The sequence below is a fragment of the Podarcis melisellensis genome, assembly GCF_964234715.1.
Source record: "Podarcis melisellensis genome assembly, chromosome: Z".
In the NCBI taxonomy this organism is placed as follows: domain Eukaryota; kingdom Metazoa; phylum Chordata; class Lepidosauria; order Squamata; family Lacertidae; genus Podarcis; species Podarcis melisellensis.
This window is the reverse complement of record NC_138547.1, coordinates 32,471,897-32,490,444: the sequence shown is the minus strand read 5'-3', so window position 1 is coordinate 32,490,444 and position 18,548 is coordinate 32,471,897. Positions and strand designations below refer to the sequence as shown.

The 18,548-nt window shown below is 43.8% G+C and overlaps 1 protein-coding gene across 2 annotated transcripts; it reads right to left on the bottom strand.

The window, feature by feature from the left end:
- Positions 1–4,855: 4,855 nt before the first annotated feature.
- SLC25A14 (solute carrier family 25 member 14) lies at positions 4,856–17,070 on the bottom strand. Of its 2 annotated transcripts, none has more exons than XM_081896839.1 (9): positions 16,833–17,070; positions 14,361–14,508; positions 14,055–14,149; positions 11,965–12,050; positions 10,708–10,803; positions 8,685–8,809; positions 7,657–7,792; positions 6,796–6,876; positions 4,856–5,300 (listed from the first exon to the last, which is right to left on the bottom strand). In XM_081896839.1, the coding sequence occupies exons 1-9, from the start codon at positions 16,894–16,896 to the stop codon at positions 5,259–5,261; spliced, it is 873 nt and encodes a 290-aa protein (XP_081752965.1). In that variant the 5' UTR covers positions 16,897–17,070; the 3' UTR covers positions 4,856–5,258. The 2 variants fall into 2 exon arrangements, with proteins under 2 accessions (XP_081752965.1, XP_081752964.1); XM_081896838.1 differs by lacking the exon at positions 16,833–17,070 and adding an exon at positions 15,422–16,264.
- Positions 17,071–18,548: the final 1,478 nt, after the last annotated feature.

Below are 18,548 nucleotides of genomic sequence, written 5' to 3'. Positions count from 1 at the left end.
CCTGAGCCACAACACCACTCACCCCACTTGTAAGTCCCAGCAACGCAGCTGGTATTCAGAGGAACACTGCCTCTGGCAGTGGAGGTAGAACATAGCCTTCTTGGTTAGTAACCATTGGTAGCATGTTTCGTACGGGGGGGGGGGGGGGATAAAGCTATTTACAGGCCTTATCATAACTGCCAGATGCCGTGAGACTATGGGACTGAGGAGGGAACAGTCCGGCCTCAATACCCAGGACAAAGGATCAAGTTTCTGGGTGTTGTGTATCGCTTCCTCTGCAATCATAAACGAATCATGATGACCCCATTAGCTGCTCTTGGGGCAGATTGCCAGAAGGCACAAGCTTTTAGGCAAGATTTCAGCATTCCCTCCAAATCTCAGGATAGCCATCCCTGCTGCAGCTGAGGCAAGAGCCACAACCCTCTGTGTCAGCATTAAAGAAGGGCAACTAAAGTGCTTTTCTGAGGCACAAACACATGATGAAGGCACAGTGTGGTGATCTAAGACTTGCCTTTAGGTGTCTTAGAAATGTAGTAAGCAAGACCTGTGTTTGAGAGCATTCATGCAAAAACACTGTCAGCCTATAACAACAACATGGATAGAAGTAACCCTATTTCCACTGATTTGAATCCGCCCCAAGTATGAATGAGTCTAGATCCAGCCCAACAAATAAAATAAAACACCACAGACTATGTAAAGAAAGGTCAACTGAACAGCTGTATCGCTGTTCCTCTTCCAGTTCCATGGCACTGGCTTATTCAGAGTGGCTATGTTATTGATCTCCAGGACATTGTGCAGTTTGCTCTATAGATTTTGACTTGGAACTGCATCCCTCGATTCTTTTAATAGCCAAGAGGAGAACTGAAGGAGTGCTTAAAAGCTTCCAAGCTGGTGTAAACAGCAGCTCTTGATGTCAGAGCAGAAAGGAACTCCACTTTCTTATTCAGCTCAAAGGTGAAAATGGATTGCAATGTACATTTGGAAAGAAGGAACTGTGCTGTATAAAAATTAGACACAGAACATCAGCCTTATCTAGATATGCCAGAGATTGAACCCAAGACTTTCATGCAAAGCAGATGCTCCAATGCTGAAGTATAGCCCTTCACCCTAAGTCAGGGGTTGGGTAAAAAAGACCTGGGGGCTGAATATCATGCTCCAGGACTATCTCCCCAAGCAACATCACCCCATCTCAAGTTACCTGCCCACTGTCTCTGCTTCACATCCAGAGTGTTTTTGCCTAGTTGGAACTCAGGTAAGACCTATTGTTTTTCTGAATGGAATACAGGTGTCTGTATATAAACTATCCTACTGCATTTGTACAAAGGTAAATTTTACACGTTACTTTGTTCACTTTTGCCTCTGGCCCCACTCACCACTGCCATGTGGCCCCCAGAAGGTTGCCAGAAGGGAATATGGCCCTTGGGATGATCATTTTTCTTCCCTTGTCCTAAGACTGTTGGTCCACTAGTAGTCTATGAAGTTACTCTCCAAGGTCTTAGGAAGAGCTGTGCTACCTGACACCTTTTTAAATGCAGATGCCAGCTGCTGAAGCTGGAACTTGATAAAAGGCACAGATTATATTACCTAATACGGAGCTACTATTACCCACCCCCCAATCTGTTCAGATTCTTTTTACGTTACAAAAAGCAAATGTCCAACATAGCCTGCATTTGCAGTAAAACAGGGATGGAGAAGCTAGGGCCCTCCAAGATGTTGCCAGACACCAACTCTCATCAGTCCCAGCCAGCACAGCCAGTTGGGAGGCCAACAACATCTGGAGGTTCTCCACACGTACACTACAATGTATGAGAGCTAACTATACTTTCTTGCTTTCTTATTGCAGTACTGAGTGGATGTCTTGCACGGGTAGGAAGAGAAGAGATGCACCAGGAAAGAACTAGGGAGTCATCCTCAGGACTCCTGCTCAACTGTCTCTCCAATTTAGAGTGGGGACAATTTGAGCTACTCCCCACAATTACTATTTGGTGAATTTGCAGCTGCCCACTTTGTACTGCCACTGGGGAAGAGTATCACCCTCAGAAGATAGATGAAGGACATGGATCACAAGCATTTTGGGCTTATCAGTGTTTTATTTGAAAAGACACCTAGAGGTATTGAATGTCTCCAGTCAGTACAGACTTTTAAGAAACCTTTGGATTCTAGAAAGTCATTGTGTCAGTATTAAGAGGAATGAAATAATCACAACCCGAGTGACCAGAAAACTCACTTCTATGCTGAGCAAATCCAAGAAAAGTTTTATGTGAAACATGGTATGCAAATGGCACAAAAATGTATTATTGCAAATGCAGCTGATTTTATATGCAGGATACAATGTCCTACAGGTTTTCACAAGAACTTAAAAGGCAAATGGTTAGCTGTGACACCATACACCAACCACTGTCAGTGAATGCTACAGTGAATGCAACCCTCACTTCATCTCAGGAAAAGTGGGACCATGTACTGATGTTTTTTGGAGACACAAGGTCATTTTTGTACATTAGGGAACATTAACGGAGTTGGGAAACAGAGGTGGCTGAAGGAACTGAACCCTTGATATAGATATGAATTTTATTTCCGCAGCTTTATGTCACCAAAGTTGTGATGGAGGAGAAAAAAGGTGTATTCAGTTTGGATTAGGTATCGGTCTATTAATTCGTAATTACGAAAATACCATTTCAGATGTTTTGTATTAAATGAAGAATCACATTTGATGATGTGGAACGTGCTTTTACACTGATTGCTTGGGTTGCCATAGCTGGAACCTTGTGAAAAACAGGTGAGTGTAGGCTACTAAAAAAAAAAGGAACCAAGAAGTCCCTTGCCTTTCCTATCAAGGGAAACAGAGATGCAAGTTAAGCCCGTTCATACAAAATACAAAACACATGAGGGAAGCATGTAGAACAAGGATCTCACACACTAATTCCATACATCTTCCTCTGCATGTCAATACTAAAATCTGAACAGAGCTTATCTGCATACAAGCTGTATAGGCACAGGCCTTGGTCAATTTTGCAGTGTATTATAGGAGGCTGGGGGAGATCCTGGTCAATTTCTACTCTGGCTTACAGCTCCTTGGATGACTTTGGCCCTAGTCTCTCAGTCCAACATACCTCCCAGGGTTGCTATAGGACAGACTTAGTGCATCATCCTCAGCTCCTTAAAAAACAAAACAAAACAAAACATAGAAGTGATTGACTTATTTCTTTGAGGGTGAAGAAGTATAAGCTGAGAACTATAGATCTTGCTTCCTGTGTGCACTGCTGTGCTGGGTGAAGAAGCCACATCCCAGAGAGAGTATGGCAGCTGGCACAAGGTTGGTGCTTAGCAGCCATTTACGATATTTTGAATCACTGAGTTTGCATTCTTTTGTTTGATAAGTTTGTTTTTCTGCCTTATTTACCAGCACTTTGAATTGGGCCTGGACACTAATGGGCAGCCAGTGCAGTCAAGCCAGGAGTGGTGTTATATGCTCAAACCACTTTACTCTAGTGAGCAAGCTGGCCCCATCCTTATCAAAACCTTGTTGGTGCTTAATAAATATTAAAAATTAGAGTAACGTAAGCAAACATAGAAGCTGCAAGGCATTTCCTTTATGCTCTGTTTTATCATGTCTTGTGTTTGCACTTAAAAAACAAACACAAAAAAACCCCCAAGCACACGAATTAAGTGAATGACACTGAAGAAACCCTGAAAAAATAAATATTTGCTATTATGGTGGAGCACAGCAAATGTGGCAACGGTGCCATCTGTGACACACAGTTCACAGGTGTCATCCTGAATACTGCCCAGAAAAAACTGGTGCACAGAAGTCAGGATGTAACTCCATCTGACTAATGAAGGGGAAGGAACCTAAAGCTGGTTGACTTTCCAGTGCTAATACTACAAAACAGCTAATATGGATCAAGACAGAGCACGACTACCTGCTACCTTCGTGCAGCCACTTTACAGGGGATATTATACAGACAGTAACATGAATATAGCACACTCTCCAGAGACAAGAGAACTGGATAATACACATTGGGGGGGTTAACTCCATGTCCCCAATTTCTAACTTTATTCATGGCCCAGGCTAACAAGCTATAAAATCAAAATGTATAGAAGAAACCTGCATTACAAGGCTATTTTTATTCCCTCCCTTCCCTGCAATGTACCTGTTTTTTAAAATCTAATTGAATTTCCCCATCTCAGATGGGGCTCAGATGTCCACATCCTTGAAAAGCAATTTATTTGCCTGGTACTATCATTTGTTCCCCATCTGTATGCAATAGAATCTTTAATCATTTTTTCATCTTCAGTAACTCTACGCATAGCAACTGCCTTGATGAATCATTCCTGGGAGGTCAATTTGCCCCCTTAGAGGGTTAACAAAGTACAGATCAAGAGGTTTGCCTCTTTTAACAAACTCAAGGACGCTAGTGAAAGAAAACATATTTAATAGCAATATACATCCATGCATCAGGACATTCTGATCATCTTTACTCTGTTCTCCTCAGTTCTTTAGGCTTCCTCCATCAATAGGCAAGCATGAATAATCATCCAAGTCAAAGTGACTTTACAATTTTCTGAGGGCAGCAGCATTAAATCTGAACATTAAGCAATTTATAGAATCAAAAACTGAAACTTTCTTCACAATAGTTAGAATGTTCACCAACATTCTGTGTCATCACAGCAGTGCAGCATTAGGAGTTGGTGAATTCAGACATTCTGCGACAATGCTACCTTGGAGGCTGGTGAACAGGGCAGTTGGATGTACAACTTTTAAGTTTTTTGTCTACTGAGAGAGCAGCTGTTCTCGTTCACAGGCTGCCTCCTCCAGCACCAAACTTACAATACTGAAAAACACAAAACACATACATAGCTCCAATAAATAGTTTATTAAGGTAACATGACAATGGAAGGGAATGCAGCAGCTCCTTTGAATTCCCCCCTTGCACAAGTTAAGGGGAAGGCACAGCTTACTGCAAAATCCACATTGCAATAAGCTGCACTCTGAAAGACCTCAAACTCACACAGCTCTTCACAGAAGATACAGACTCAGCCCTATGCTCTCTCTCCCCCTTGCTCTCCAACTTTCCCTTTATGGGAAAGCACTGAATATCACTGGCCCCAACATCCCCCTTCTCATCCAAGCTATGCTCCCGAGGCCTGAGCATTCAGGAGTGGGGATGGTAGGCCTCAGTCCGCATAGGCAAAAAGACATGAAGATGCAGGAACAGGTGAGCAAGAAGGGCAGCTGAATCACCAATCCGATCTGGCCCCTAGAAAGGGAGCCTCTTCAGCTGCTCGTAGGTGATAAAAAACTGTCAACAAGTTAAAGAAATACCCTCAAGCAATTGGCTTTTCATTCCATACCCTGCTCCCTGTCCCAAGTCTCATCGCAGCTAAGCATCCACTTTATAGGTTTCTATTTCAAACCATGAAACAGAAGGGCAATCCAGTCATAAGTGCTTTCGACCTGGAGCTGCTGGGACAAGAAGACTCTCAACCAACACCTGCTTTGGATAACCATCTGCAACTATTCGCTCGTGAAATATCAGAGAAGCCACTTTCTCACCCAAGTAATGAGACAGCTCCACAGTCAGAACTGCAGAAGCCTAGAGACTGTTACTATTTGGTCAAAAAGCAGGAGAAAGAAAAATAATCACCCAGCTAACAAATATTCCTAGGACTTCCCTCATTGTTTCTGCAACTTGAGAACTACAAAGCCTGTTTTCCACCTGTGTTGGTCATGCTAGACAGCTAGAGTACTGCTTCATCATCATCATCCCCCCCATTTCAGGCTAGTGAGAAATCTGGGCTATACATATAGTCCAAATACACAGTTAACATATGAAGCTCCCTTATACCAAGAAATACCACTATTCTGAAAGCAGAGATCTTTCCTGTATCTGACTACTAGAGGTCCTTTTTTAAATGGGAGCTGCCCGGATTGAACTGGAATCCTCTGCATGCAAAGTATGAGCTCTGCCACTACTAAGCTGTGCTATGTGGTACCTATGGCCCCTTTGACCACTGTTCTGCAGCCTTTACCTTGCCCACTCAGTGTAATTTTATCACCACTGTTTAGTACACCCTAGATAAATAAAATAAAAACTGAAAAGGGCCCCAACTCCCCACCCCTGAGAAAATATCAATTTGGCTAAAAATGCACAGCACATAAAGACTACTCAGAGGACCAGTTTGTTTGTTTTAAAATGAAAAACAAGGTCCTTTCAGCTCCAAGTCTCACAGTTCCCATAATGTACAGTGGCCTGGTTCACATACCACTTTAAACTAAAGTACAGTTTAAAAGCAAGCACACAGTGATGAAATCACAGGAGCTTGTCTCTTCCCTTGTTCCTGCTGGAAACTAAGCTGTAGTGTGGCTTAGGATTACATCTTAACGTAGGTTAGTGGCTTAATTCTCTCCACAAGTATACTACAAACTGTAACCAAAATCTGTTATTGGCTTACCACTTATGGTTTGTTTAGAGAGCAGTAAATCCACAAGCCCAGGTTCAGAACCAAAACTAAACCAGACCATGGCTTGGTCCCTAGCAGCAACAAACAAGGAGCAAAGTGAAGCCCTTGCAATTTTAGCAGCCTGCATCAGCACACTGGGCATTCACCTTTAAACAACAGTTTAATTTAGTTGCAGTTGAAAGTGAAATGAGAATACATCATTGCTGGATTGTTGTAAGATCTGTCTAGCTATGATCTAATATCTAATATCCAGAAAGAATACTATGGGATAATTGCTTTGAGAACTCTCTCCGACTTTCCTTTCCCACCAAGGTCACACACATTAAAGGATACAATGATGTTCCAGGGGCCAAGCCGCAACCAATTTGGCCAGAATCCTTTGTAAAGCGCGAAGAAGCCCTCACTTTTCCATGTCTGGGAAGGAGACAGAAAATTTTCAGGACCCACTGTGATCAACCTACCAGTTCTCTCAAAGGCCTGCAGCTATATGGCAGAACAGAAAGCAATTAACTTTCTGTTACAGGGTGATATTCAGTCTCTAGAAAACCTCTAGAGGAGGGGAACCTGTAGCTCTCCAAGTGTTGTTGAAGTCCAGCTCTCATCATTCCCAGGCAGAATGTCCAATGGGCCAGGGATAATGGGACTTTGTAGCCCAGCAACATCTGGAGGGCCACAGGTACCCGCTATCTCCTCCAGCTGCTCATTACATGCCTTTGCTCTTTCTAGTGTTTTAACTGCAGGCAAAGTCCCAATGGCTGGCTTTGGAGGCAGGCACAAGAATTACCAGAAATACACAGACATGTGTTTGTGTGCAAGTTTCCTTCATTTAGAAGACACAAGAAGTTCCCAGTAGATTTGTCATTTATCCTTGTCTTGGAAAAAGTGCAATCCCTATATACACACCAAATCACTGATCAGTTTGTATTTATTTATTTAATTTTTTAAAAGTAGTAAAGATGAAAGGGGCTAATTGAAAGAGGCTGCTTTATACTGTTTGCTTCTACAAACTGTGAACGAATGGCATAACACTAGGATCTTAATTAGCTTTTGGAGAAACCTCACGTGCCATATACACATCACTGAATTATTTTAATGTTGTATGAGCAACTTCAAAGGACTTTTAGGATTTTAACCCATCTTCCATTTTTTCCCTGACATTTCAAGACCCAAAAGTGACTTCGTTACAAATCCTACCTTTACCAGACCATCCAGTGTACCCCTGTAGAGGTCAACGGTCCCCACAATGGCCCTTTGATTCATCATACGTGTCCGCACCACATCCACTGGATTTGAAGCAACGGCACCAGCCAGCCCACATGTAAAACTGGAACTAAATAGAGAAGAATACACGAGGTTACTTTTTGCACTCCAGGGGAAACAATTGGGGGTTGCGGATTCCTCCCATTCATAATATACTGGTTCTAGAAACAAGACTGACATAATGGAGGTGATGTGCACAGGAACCATTTTTTCTAGTTACCACCAGCCCCTCTCCCCTAAATCTTCTGTATACACAGACAACTCAAAGTAGGGCCAGGATTAGTTGGCACTGGCTTTGGTAAAAGTTCGAAGCACTGCAGATCTGTCCTGACTGCTCCTGACCAGAATCTGGAAAGAAGTTAAAAATGAGGCCCTTTCTGTTCCACAGATCTCTGTATGCGCCTGAGGACTCAACAGGGCTTGCCTCTCATTTCCAGCATGAAGTGAGCGAAGGGGCATTTTCTCTTTTTACTTCCCCTTCCTCTTCTGAAAAGTGCTGAGAATAAGAAAGGGGAAAGAGGAGGTGCCTGCCAGAATTGAGTTTTAGGTGCCTACAGATGATTTAGTAACTGTTCTTAATTTATTTGTGTTTATGTTAGATTGGTACTTCCATGACACAAACATTTAAAAAAACACCTACTCCTCAGGCAGTGGAAATGAGAAACTTCAGCACAGAAGTGTAAAGTCCATGGGCCACATTCACCTTTGACAAATCTTCCAGGAGCTGCATGCCATCAACAGGTGTGACCAAAAATAGACGTACCCACACAATACTGCTCCCCGCTCATCCTCTCACACCAGAGCTCGCATCCTCAGCTGATTCATGCAGACCAGCCTCGGAGAAGGAGTTATCATCACCTCTGCTCATCAGAAAATTGATCTGACAGTGGGTAGAGGTGATCTTCCCACCACAGCACTATGTTTACATTCATTTTATACATGCAAAACTGGTCAATAATTACATGAAGTGGGCAAGGATTGTGTCCCCCACAAGTCCTGAAAGGATCAAGTGCTTCTTGGTGATGTCATAGACTGGCAATTCGACTCCCACCACTATGGCAGCTCTCTGAGCAGTCGGGACAACACCCTGCCAAATAAAAAGACTGCAAGTTAATAGTGCTGCCACCAGAGACCCTCACTCTAGTAACTCCCATGTATCTCCACTCCCAAATACCTTGACGTTTGCAGCCTGCATAATCTTTTGGAAAAGGAAGGCTCATTGGCTATCAAGGCCTGCCAAAGTATCCTGGGCATAATAACATTTGCTATCCTTAGAAAAGATAGCTTCCTGTACTATCCTTAACTCTGCAATAGAAAACAAAATTTGACTAGAATACAGCACACTGATTTCTTTATATTACTTAATGTTCTTTCCTTTTAGTCCTCCTCCTTCCAAGAAGCTGCATCTTGGTATTTGCTTGCTTAGGTCAGAGCTGGGGAACTGAATTAAGGAAGAATGCAGTATTGGATCCCACTTTGTGGCTATATTATATTAAACTGGTTTAACTCTACAAACCCAAGGGGTTTGCAACCATGATCCTAGTTGCTGCCTGCCCCCCACTCAGAAAAGACAAGCAAGCCTATTGAATCCACCTCATGAACTGGACAAATTAAGATTCTGCAGAGAATTTCCCCCCAAGCAGGTTCAATAGCTAAAGAAAGGGAAGGCAAAAGTAAGGAATAGGTCAAGTTCATTATCCTTTCATTCCAGCACTTTGCTAGACATGCATACAGTTTATAATAATTTTACAATAATCTGGGTGTTTTTTTTGTTGCATTGCTTTGTTATATGTATTTTTAATTTATTCTTAACCTTGATGTGGACCACCTTGAGAACTTGGAGGTATGGGGATATAAATACTATTTGTTATGGAGTAGAAAGCATTTATCCAGCACAAAAACATGTTACCACATTCCATGTTCTCTCACGCTAAGGTGGCATCCAGAACAAAGATAGCCTTAAGACAGGGGTCAGCAAACTTTTTTCACAGGGGGCTGGTCCACCATCCCTCAGACCTTGTGGGGGGCTGGTCTATATTTTGGGGGGGGAATCCCCCCTCACCGACTTTCCCCTCCCTTCTCCACAGCACTGGACGAGCCTTGGTGGCTGCTTATCTGTGCCTTGCGAGCGGCAGGGGCTGGCGGCGGAGGGACAATGAGCGGCGTGGAAGGGCTGGCTGGGGTGGGAGGACCTGCTTAAAATGGCACTCAGCCAACTGTGGCTCAACAAAGCCCAGCCCCCTTCCTTCTCTAGGCAGGGCAAGGAGAAGCCAGGAGGAGGGAGGGAAGAGGTGCCGCTGCCACAGTGTGTGTGGGTTGGGGGGAGAATGGCACAGCCCAAATGATCAGAATCTCCACGGCGATTCCCAGAGCATCTGCGGGCTGGATTCAGCCCCCGGGCCTTAGTTTCCCAACCCATGCCTTAAGACAACCAGAGGAAGAACCCTGGTCACTTCTCAAACTATGGCAGAAAAGTTGGGGAGCAACTTACCCCCTGACCCCTCTTTAACTGTAGCAAAATCAGGCTTCCCTCAATAATCTCTCTAAATAGTGGACAATGGGGACATCAATGGGGACATTCACCTCTGAACACACACCCCAGTAATTTGAGTACTGCACTCAAGGAATACATGCTGGTACTAAGGCAAACTAGGAATATTAGCCAATTCAATCTGCAGCACACTCACTATACCAAAACAATGTGGATTTTACATAAGTTAGGATACCAAAATGCAGAAATTCATATTATCCTTGATAAGTCTCACTACAAAATAAGACTTGATAAGACTTGATAAGTCTTACTACACAAAAGTTTGTTCTCTGAAGATTTTTTTTTAAAGCAAATGATAGATGGATGGGGTGCTAGCACTACTAGGAGAAGTAGTCGGTGGGGGGGGAAGGAAGGAAGGAAGGAAGGAAGGAAGGAAGGAAGGAAGGAAGGAAGGAAGGAAGGAAGAAAAGGATATGTACAAAAGAAGCACTTACTCTCCATAGCCCCCGTGTGCCTTCCTGCTGGTAGATGTCTATGAAGCTTCCAATCATTCCTCCTTGGAACAGACTGCCCTGAGCCTGCATTCGGATCTAAAAGAGATGGATGAGCAAGAGACTTCCTAGTTAGAGAAATGAATCAACATTCCTGATAAAGTAATGAATGAGCTGCTATCCAAAGTAAACTGCTTGTAAACCCAAGAATCTAAGCATGAAGCAGCTGTCTAGCATGGTATCAAAACCATTTGTTGTATATGGCTGGTCTTGAACTAGTGAGCAAGGGCCTATGGCTGGGTCATGCTGTAAACTAATACGGTATTATCACCACAAACTTTTTGTGTATGTGCTTTAGGTTGGAAAAGAGGTTTGAGAGAGAAAATGTGACCAGATGCAAGGAAGGCAATCCTCCTCTACTGTTAAACCATTCTGTGAGTTTTCTCATCCCTCAAATATCAGCAGCACCTGCTTAAATTACCTCTTCTGCACAAGTACCACTGCTGTCCTCCTTTGCTTCTGGTCACCCAAGAGAGAAAGAAGCAGGAAGACAGCCAAATATAGCTTGCAGGGGGTTAAAATGAGTCTTACAATAAGCCTGCAACTTATGCACATTTAATTTGTCCACATTCATGTGCAAAGTAATATTTTAAGAATTAAAAAGGGGTGAAAAGGGGGGGGGTGTTCTGGGGAAATTAACTTTGGCAATCCTGGCCATCCACTGAACCAAATGACTTTTGACTATAAGTGATTTTGGCTTTAGGGGTGATCCCTGGAATGTAGCCACCGTGTAAATTGTGGGCTTACTGTATTTAAAGTATATACAGTGGACGCTTGGGTTGTGAACGTGAGCCGTGCGGGAAGCACGTTTGCAACCCGCAGCACTGCGTTGGTTGCGATTCGGCACTTACAAATTAAAACCAAATATGAATGGATCCATCATCATTTTAAACAAATACAAAAGTTCATTAATATTTTTGGAACATGATAACAGGCTGCAGTTAAAGGCTCATCAGAAGAGGCTGAGGACTACTAGTCTTCACGTGTCTAACTTAAAAGTGTTACACTAATGTGAAACTGTATTCGGTCTCTTCCCTTTGTTGCTGCGTGTATGGTCAAAAAGTATGGCAAACATGGAGTAGCAGCTATGGCAGTGCTATGGATTGTAGAAGCAAAATAGCAGCATCTCCACAGGCTAAGGACCAAAGGAGATAACATATGGAAGCAGCAAGTATATACACAAAGGCAGGTCCCTCTTACCTTCAGTACATCTGTTGGATTTGCCAGCGCAGAGGAGATCACCCCTGACACAACTCCACATATAACATTTAGTAGTAATGTTTCATCTGCAAACAGGAAGGAGTTTGGAGAGGAAGTTATAACCCCAGAATGGACCCCAAAGGAGGGAGAGCAAGAGAGTATTTTAGGAAGAAAAACAAAGACAACAAAGATGTAATGCTACATAAAGACCAAGTGTTCCAGCTTTTTTTTCTTTTGGGCCTATGGCACCAAGAACAGCCTTGTAACACTTCTGGTTTTTAATGAAAGTACTTCTGCAGCTTGACCTATGAGAGCACAGGAGCACACTACCAGTTAACTTGCTCTTTGGGACAGTTATCTGTCTAAAGAAATGTCATCCAATCCCATAGGGGCAATGTTCAAAGAATTTTGATGGTGGGGCTGGGGAGGATTCTACCAAAACCTAGAAGAGCCATCCCCAAGACCAAAAAAACCCCAGCCAAGGAGATTAGATCATTAGTTCAGAAAGTAAAAGCCAAGAGTTAGAGCAGAGTTAATGCTGGGAAGGGCAGTGGTACTGACCGCAGCGCTCTCCAAAGGAGACCGGGTCAACAGCTGCGTGGGGCCTGAAGGGAAACAAATATTTAGGATATAGTACCCAGAAGCAGAGAGACCATGACACACCACATGTGGCAGGCATAGACAGAGGCAACTGTGTTGGGCAGCCAAGAGACAAGGAGGCATGTTGCTGGATTCTAGTAAGTTATGTTACATTCTACAGTTGCAAGTACTAGAGGAACTCAAGCTATGCTATGGTTTCTCCATCAGGAGCCCAGGAGTGGCAGGGCTACCAGCTTAATCAGAGTCCACAACAACAACAGTACCAAGCTCCAAGCTTCCAAAAGGAAAACAAGAGGACAGTGCTGCCCAGGAACTTGATTCTGAATTGCAGGAAGTACTAGAGAGGCTGCCAGGAAATGGACCAAGATGAAGCTAAGTAACAGCCAGTTGTTTGAATGAAAATCACAGCATGACTGACTACAATACCTCACCTACCTCCAGTAAAAAGCATCTCTTCCCCCAACACTCAAGTATCACTCCAGTTTTGCCAGACTCCAGGAATAGCAGGTGCTATTTGTAGTGCATCTATGTGTGTGCATAAATGCATGCACAGAAGTCCTTTCAGACTGATGTCAGTTGTGCATTGGCTGTGGTAGTAGTGCATGTCAACCATGCATGCCCGTATCCAGAGGGTGGGATTAGTCCATGTATGCATGAGCCCTTTCACATGCTTATATTGTTGTGAGACCTGAAAGACCTGCTCCCTGCCTTGCAAGCTTTTTCCACCTGGTCTGGGACTCCCAGGTCCTAACTGACTCCAGCTACAAAAGCTGAAGCTGCTGAACAGATCTCAGGCTGGGGTGTTGCTTGGGGTGGGGGCTTTTTTGGGGGGGGTATCTTTATTTTACATCTTGTGATTTATGTGGAAAGTGTTCAGTTTGGTTTTATTTATTTTTTTGTTTATTACTACCTTTGTAATGTTGCAGTTTTGTATTTTTTCATATTGTAAGCCAGCTTGAGCATGGCCTGAACAGTGGAAAGATGGCATACAAATGAAATTATGTATGTATGTAATACAACCATCCCTGCATGCTTAGCTTAGTATACCTACACCAAAGGGCCCAATCTCATACAGTAGCCACTGATAAACAAACATTAAGTGAGAACTTTTTTAAAAAACGTGAATTATGACCGACAAGAGCAATTGCATCCAAAGATGCTGTAGAAAACGTCAAAGACAGCAAATGAAGCAGAGAGAAATGTGGCTCACTCTCTCTTGAAAGAAGAGAAGTAAAAAATAAAGCTACTCCTGAGGAGTAAACTTTATAACTTGAAATATGTTGAGTCTTTCTAGAACACCTTTGGGTGCAGTTCCATCATCTATTTGCAGTGGATTGATGCAGCCCTTTTGTCCACCTTAGGGATTTGAGGCCAGAGACATAAAAGAGGAAGCCCAAACCAGATAAATTATTTATAGTATGGCATCATCAATATACATGGCCCTATAGATTAAGAAAAAAAGGCACACACTGTTTTCTTGGCAAACTAACCTTCTAATCGATCCACAAAAAGTCGCTTCAAAGTCTGGTATATACCAATCTTTATTGTGCCATAAGATGCTTGTCTTAACAAGGCTGGAGCGATCCTGTGGTGGGGGAAGAAGACAGTTAAGTTCCACTCAGCAAAGCAGGAGCATCACTCCTCCTTGGGGGGTTTTGGCTGAGTTCTCCTAGCATTCCAATTACAGTATACAGTTTTGACTCTTGCTATCTACAGGTTCTGAAACCTCAATTTAAAGGATGGGGAAGATGCCTCAAGCATTGTGTGGTTACTGTACATAAAGGACAGCGCTTTACCCAGAGTAGAGTGCAAGAATGCCTTCTTCCCTGGAGATACGAAACAAGGCATGGAACATGCCCCGATACTTGATCTCTCGGAAACGGGCATCAATGCTTTGGCCTTGGACTTGAAGTCGTGTTTTGGTGAGATCCACAGGAAACGTCCCTATAAGAAAAAGAGAGAGAGACTTCAGCTCAGACACCAAAGTGAGGGCTGAGAAGGATGCTGATTGGTCAACCCTGCCCCAAATCCATGCCAACACTAGCCACTCTGTAATAATTTACATATTTGACTAGGATGCAATCAAGTTCACTGACCTATTTCTTCCTACAAAGCGCAAGTATCGCCTGTACTGAACTAAGCCATCCAAACAGATAAGTATTTCTCCCATCTGCTTCCCACACTTCACCAAAACCAACTAAGGGTCTTGTGGCACCCTTAAAGACCAAGCAATTTATTAAGGCATTAGAAGCAACATAGGAAGCTGCCTTATACATAGTCAAAACATTCATTCATCTAGCTCAGCATTGTCTACAGTGATTGGTACAATTCTCCAGGGTTCAATAACTGCCGACTGAGCTACAGCACGCTGTTGAGTCATACCTGAACAGAGAAGGCAGAAACCAATACAGTGGTACCTCGGGTTACATACACTTCAGGTTACAGACGCTTCCTGTTATAGACTCCGCTAACCCAGAAATAGTACCTCGGGTTAAGAACTTTGCTTCAGGATGAGAACAGAACTTGTGCTCCGGCGGCCCGGCGGCAGCGGGAAGCCCTATTAGCTAAAGTGGTCTTCAGGTTAAGAATAGTTTCAGGTTAAGAATGGACCTCCGGAACGAATTAAGTTCTTAACCCGAGGTACCACTGTACATTTTGCCATAAGGAATTAATCTGTTTTGTTATTCACTGTAAATAAATTAATGAATTTAGTGTTTAATTGCATCCTATCAAGAACCAGAGCTGAAGTGCTGTTTGATACCTTAAAAACTCTGTCTATATACACACATGTGATTTATGGATGTCAGTAAGATACAGTATACACTTGATTTGTAAGGGAGAAGATAGGAAGGCCAACCTAATCAGCTCTGCTGTGACCGTCTTTTGGCTCCTCCTCTCTGATAACTCTCTTTCAGTGGCTGTTTCATTTGTTTATGGAACAGTTATGCAACTATGAAGAACTAATACCTAAATTTGCTTTTTCTCTATTCCTTCCCTATCATTTCCCCTTTGAAACATGTCTGCTAGCCTTTAAGTGTACATACGGGATCTGTGTTTTGCTTTTAAATCTTTGCATAGCACCTAGAAAACACTAGGCAATTTATAAATTATCATACAGAAACACAAAGCAATGTGTACATGCATGATGTATGCATACACACATAGATGTGATAACATTTCATGCAGCTAAAGCGGTCTCCAATTGACAAAAGCATGTGTCACAAATAAATCTACTTACTCCTTAAGGGGCCACAAGGACATTTAATTGCTTTTACAATTAAAATATTTAAGAAGTCAGGAACAACCCATGGACTTAAGTCATCCACTGTTATATATATTTATGTGTATTTTTGCCACTCTTCGTCTGAGGAGTGCAGATTGGCATAAAATATCCTGCTTTTCCATTTTCACCCTCACAACACATAGGTAGAGTGAACGTATAGCGCACAAAGTCACCCCAACAGCTTTTGTGCTGAGGAGTCAAACCACCTTCTCTCCTGAACTAGTATGAAAAATGAGGCCCTGCAACATAGGGGCTTCTCTCTATATCCCATCTTCCTTCTGAGGGTCACAAGACCCATGTATGTGGTTCTGTCACCCCCACTACAGCCCTGCAAGGTAGGCTAGGCCAAGTGACAGTGCTAGGCCCAAGGTCATCCACTTAGCTTCACCGACACCTCGATTCCTTGAGTTCTAATTCAGAACTTTTAACCCCTACATCATACTGTCTCCGTCCCCTCCCCCCACGTTCCCCACCTTCCCCTTTCTCTTTCCATTTCCAATAAGCCACCCTTGCAATGACCACCCGTTGTTAGCATTCGGATCCTCGTTTTCTCCCTCCATCAACAGATATACTTTTGCCTCACAACAACTCTGCGAGGTAGGCTGCTCTGACAGCGCGCCAGTGGCCCAAGGTCACCCTGCGAGCTTCGCCGGCAGGTGGAGATGCGAAGCAGGTGATCTCCCCTGTCCTAAAACCCCTTCACCCCGCCGAGGCTTCCCCACCCCCTCTTCTCTGGCAGAGTGGTATGGACCGAAGTGAAAACGGGATGCGCCATTAGCAATGAGGGGATGGAGATAAGGAAAAGCCCTCAAGGGCCGGACAAAGCCTCCTAACGGGCACCAGACAGCAGTCCGAAGGCACTAGGCCCTAGAAAGGGCGTGGCCTGTTGCCCGGTAACGGGGAAGGGGCGGGGCTAAGCGAGAGCGTGCGCCCAGGCCGGGGCCCCCCACCCACCTCCCGGGTCCCTCTTTCCCCTCTCACCCACCGAACTCGGCGACGAGCGAGGCCAGGCCGCCGTAGACGAACGGCTTCCAGCTCAGGACCGACATTGCGGCTGAGGACGGGAGCCGGCAGGGACGCCCCCACCCCCGCTCCTTTTCCCCAGAGCAGCCTGGCTCTTTCTTTCGCACGGCGGCGCTCCTGCTGAGGAGAGAGAAAGAGCGGCGACGGCAACCGGCAAAGGCCAAAAAGCGGGAGGGAGGGGGAGGAGTAAGGCTTTCGCTACCCGCGTGATATAAAATGCGCAAGACCGTCCCATAGCTTATGACTGGACAAGTGAAGCGGGCGTTTTCCAAGGGGCGGGGTAAAATCCGGCCAATGGCAAAGCAGCAACCGGGGGCCCCGCCCCGCCCATGCAGCGCGCGCGACGTCACGACCTCCCGCCCCGCCCCCTTGCCTTGGCCAGGATTCCTGAGGGATGAGCGGGAGAGACAAAGGAGAGGTTGAGGCTGCCACGGCGGGTTGAGTGCCTGGCACGTGGGAAAAGGTTACACCCGTGTGTGGCGTAGCGATTAGGACTAGGTTCTTGCGATTTCATTCTTGCCTGTTGGCCAGCATGAGAGGATGATGGTCATATTAAATACTGTATAGGAGGACATCATCACTACAGATATTTGGGAAGGAACAAACCACCTATCTACACAACAGAAGAAAGGTCTTTCTAGGCCTTGCAGTGTTTTTATCAAAGCGACTCCTTTCATTTTCACATTTAAAATCTTAAGATTTTTGTAGAGCATGAACAAAACAGAGCAAGACCTGCATGGCAGACATCTGTGGAGATCACTGTGATCTGCAAACACTTAATGTCAGATCTTTAATGCCTTTCCTTGACTAAATCTGTTTTAAGAACAACCTTTCTCAGAAACTGGTACTGTATCAGGTTTAGCACTCTTGGTCTTCGTTTCCCGACAATCAACTGTATCTGACAATAAACACATCAATTTGTTCTCAATAAAGGCATTGTTAATGGAACACAGTATCACACTGGCATCTATTGATGCCAATTACCCTTCCTGGGGTTGGGGGCAACCCCGTGGCAAAAATGAAAAGGGGGGAAAAAGCTCAAATGAGTTAATAACTGATGGTGATTTTAATCGGAACATAAATGAATCATTGTATTTAAAAAAAAATCTTTTATGTGTTTTTTGCAAAAAGACTGTATGTCCATTTTGAACAAATAAGTTGCCATTCTGAACATTTTATTGGCTCTCCTAACCCCTTCACATTTAAAGTAATTAATACCCGTACTTATTTTGGCAAATAATCAATAGTGTCCTTCACCAGTCTAAGCTTTGCACAGTTTTGCTATAATTCTGCAGTTCAATTCTGCAATGAAGCTACATATGTCACAAGTTTGAAAAAGCAGTTGAATTAACTTAAACCTTTAAAAGATATGGTTTATGTCCTCTTTCAACAGTAGAGGGCACTCCAGTACCACTAAATGTAAAAGGTAAACTATAAGAGTAACAAGAGAATCAGAGAATTGAAGACTTGGAAGCAACCCTGAGGATCATCTAGCCCAACCTCCTGAACTGCATGAATAAGCAACTGTCTTATACAGGAATTCAACCTGCAACCTTTGTGTTATCTGCACCATGCTCTAACCAACTGATTTATCCATGCTCCAGCATATTTTAAACAAATAAATGATGGGGCATATTATAAAATTTTATGGACCAGCTGATAGCAACTAAATTTTTAT

Bases quoted from the DNA above. Each gene is read 5' to 3' on its own strand.
- SLC25A14 (XM_081896839.1), bottom strand. From the start codon at position 16,896: ATGTCGGTCCTGAGCTGGAAGCCGTTCGTCTACGGCGGCCTGGCCTCG. The intron at 8,810-10,707 runs GTAAGTGCTTCT...TTTATTTGGCAG, and splicing joins GCACACGGGGGCTATGGAGA to GGTGTTGTCCCGACTGCTCA. The intron at 6,877-7,656 runs GTAGGATTTGTA...TCTCCTTCCCAG, and splicing joins CACTGGATGGTCTGGTAAAG to ACATGGAAAAGTGAGGGCTT.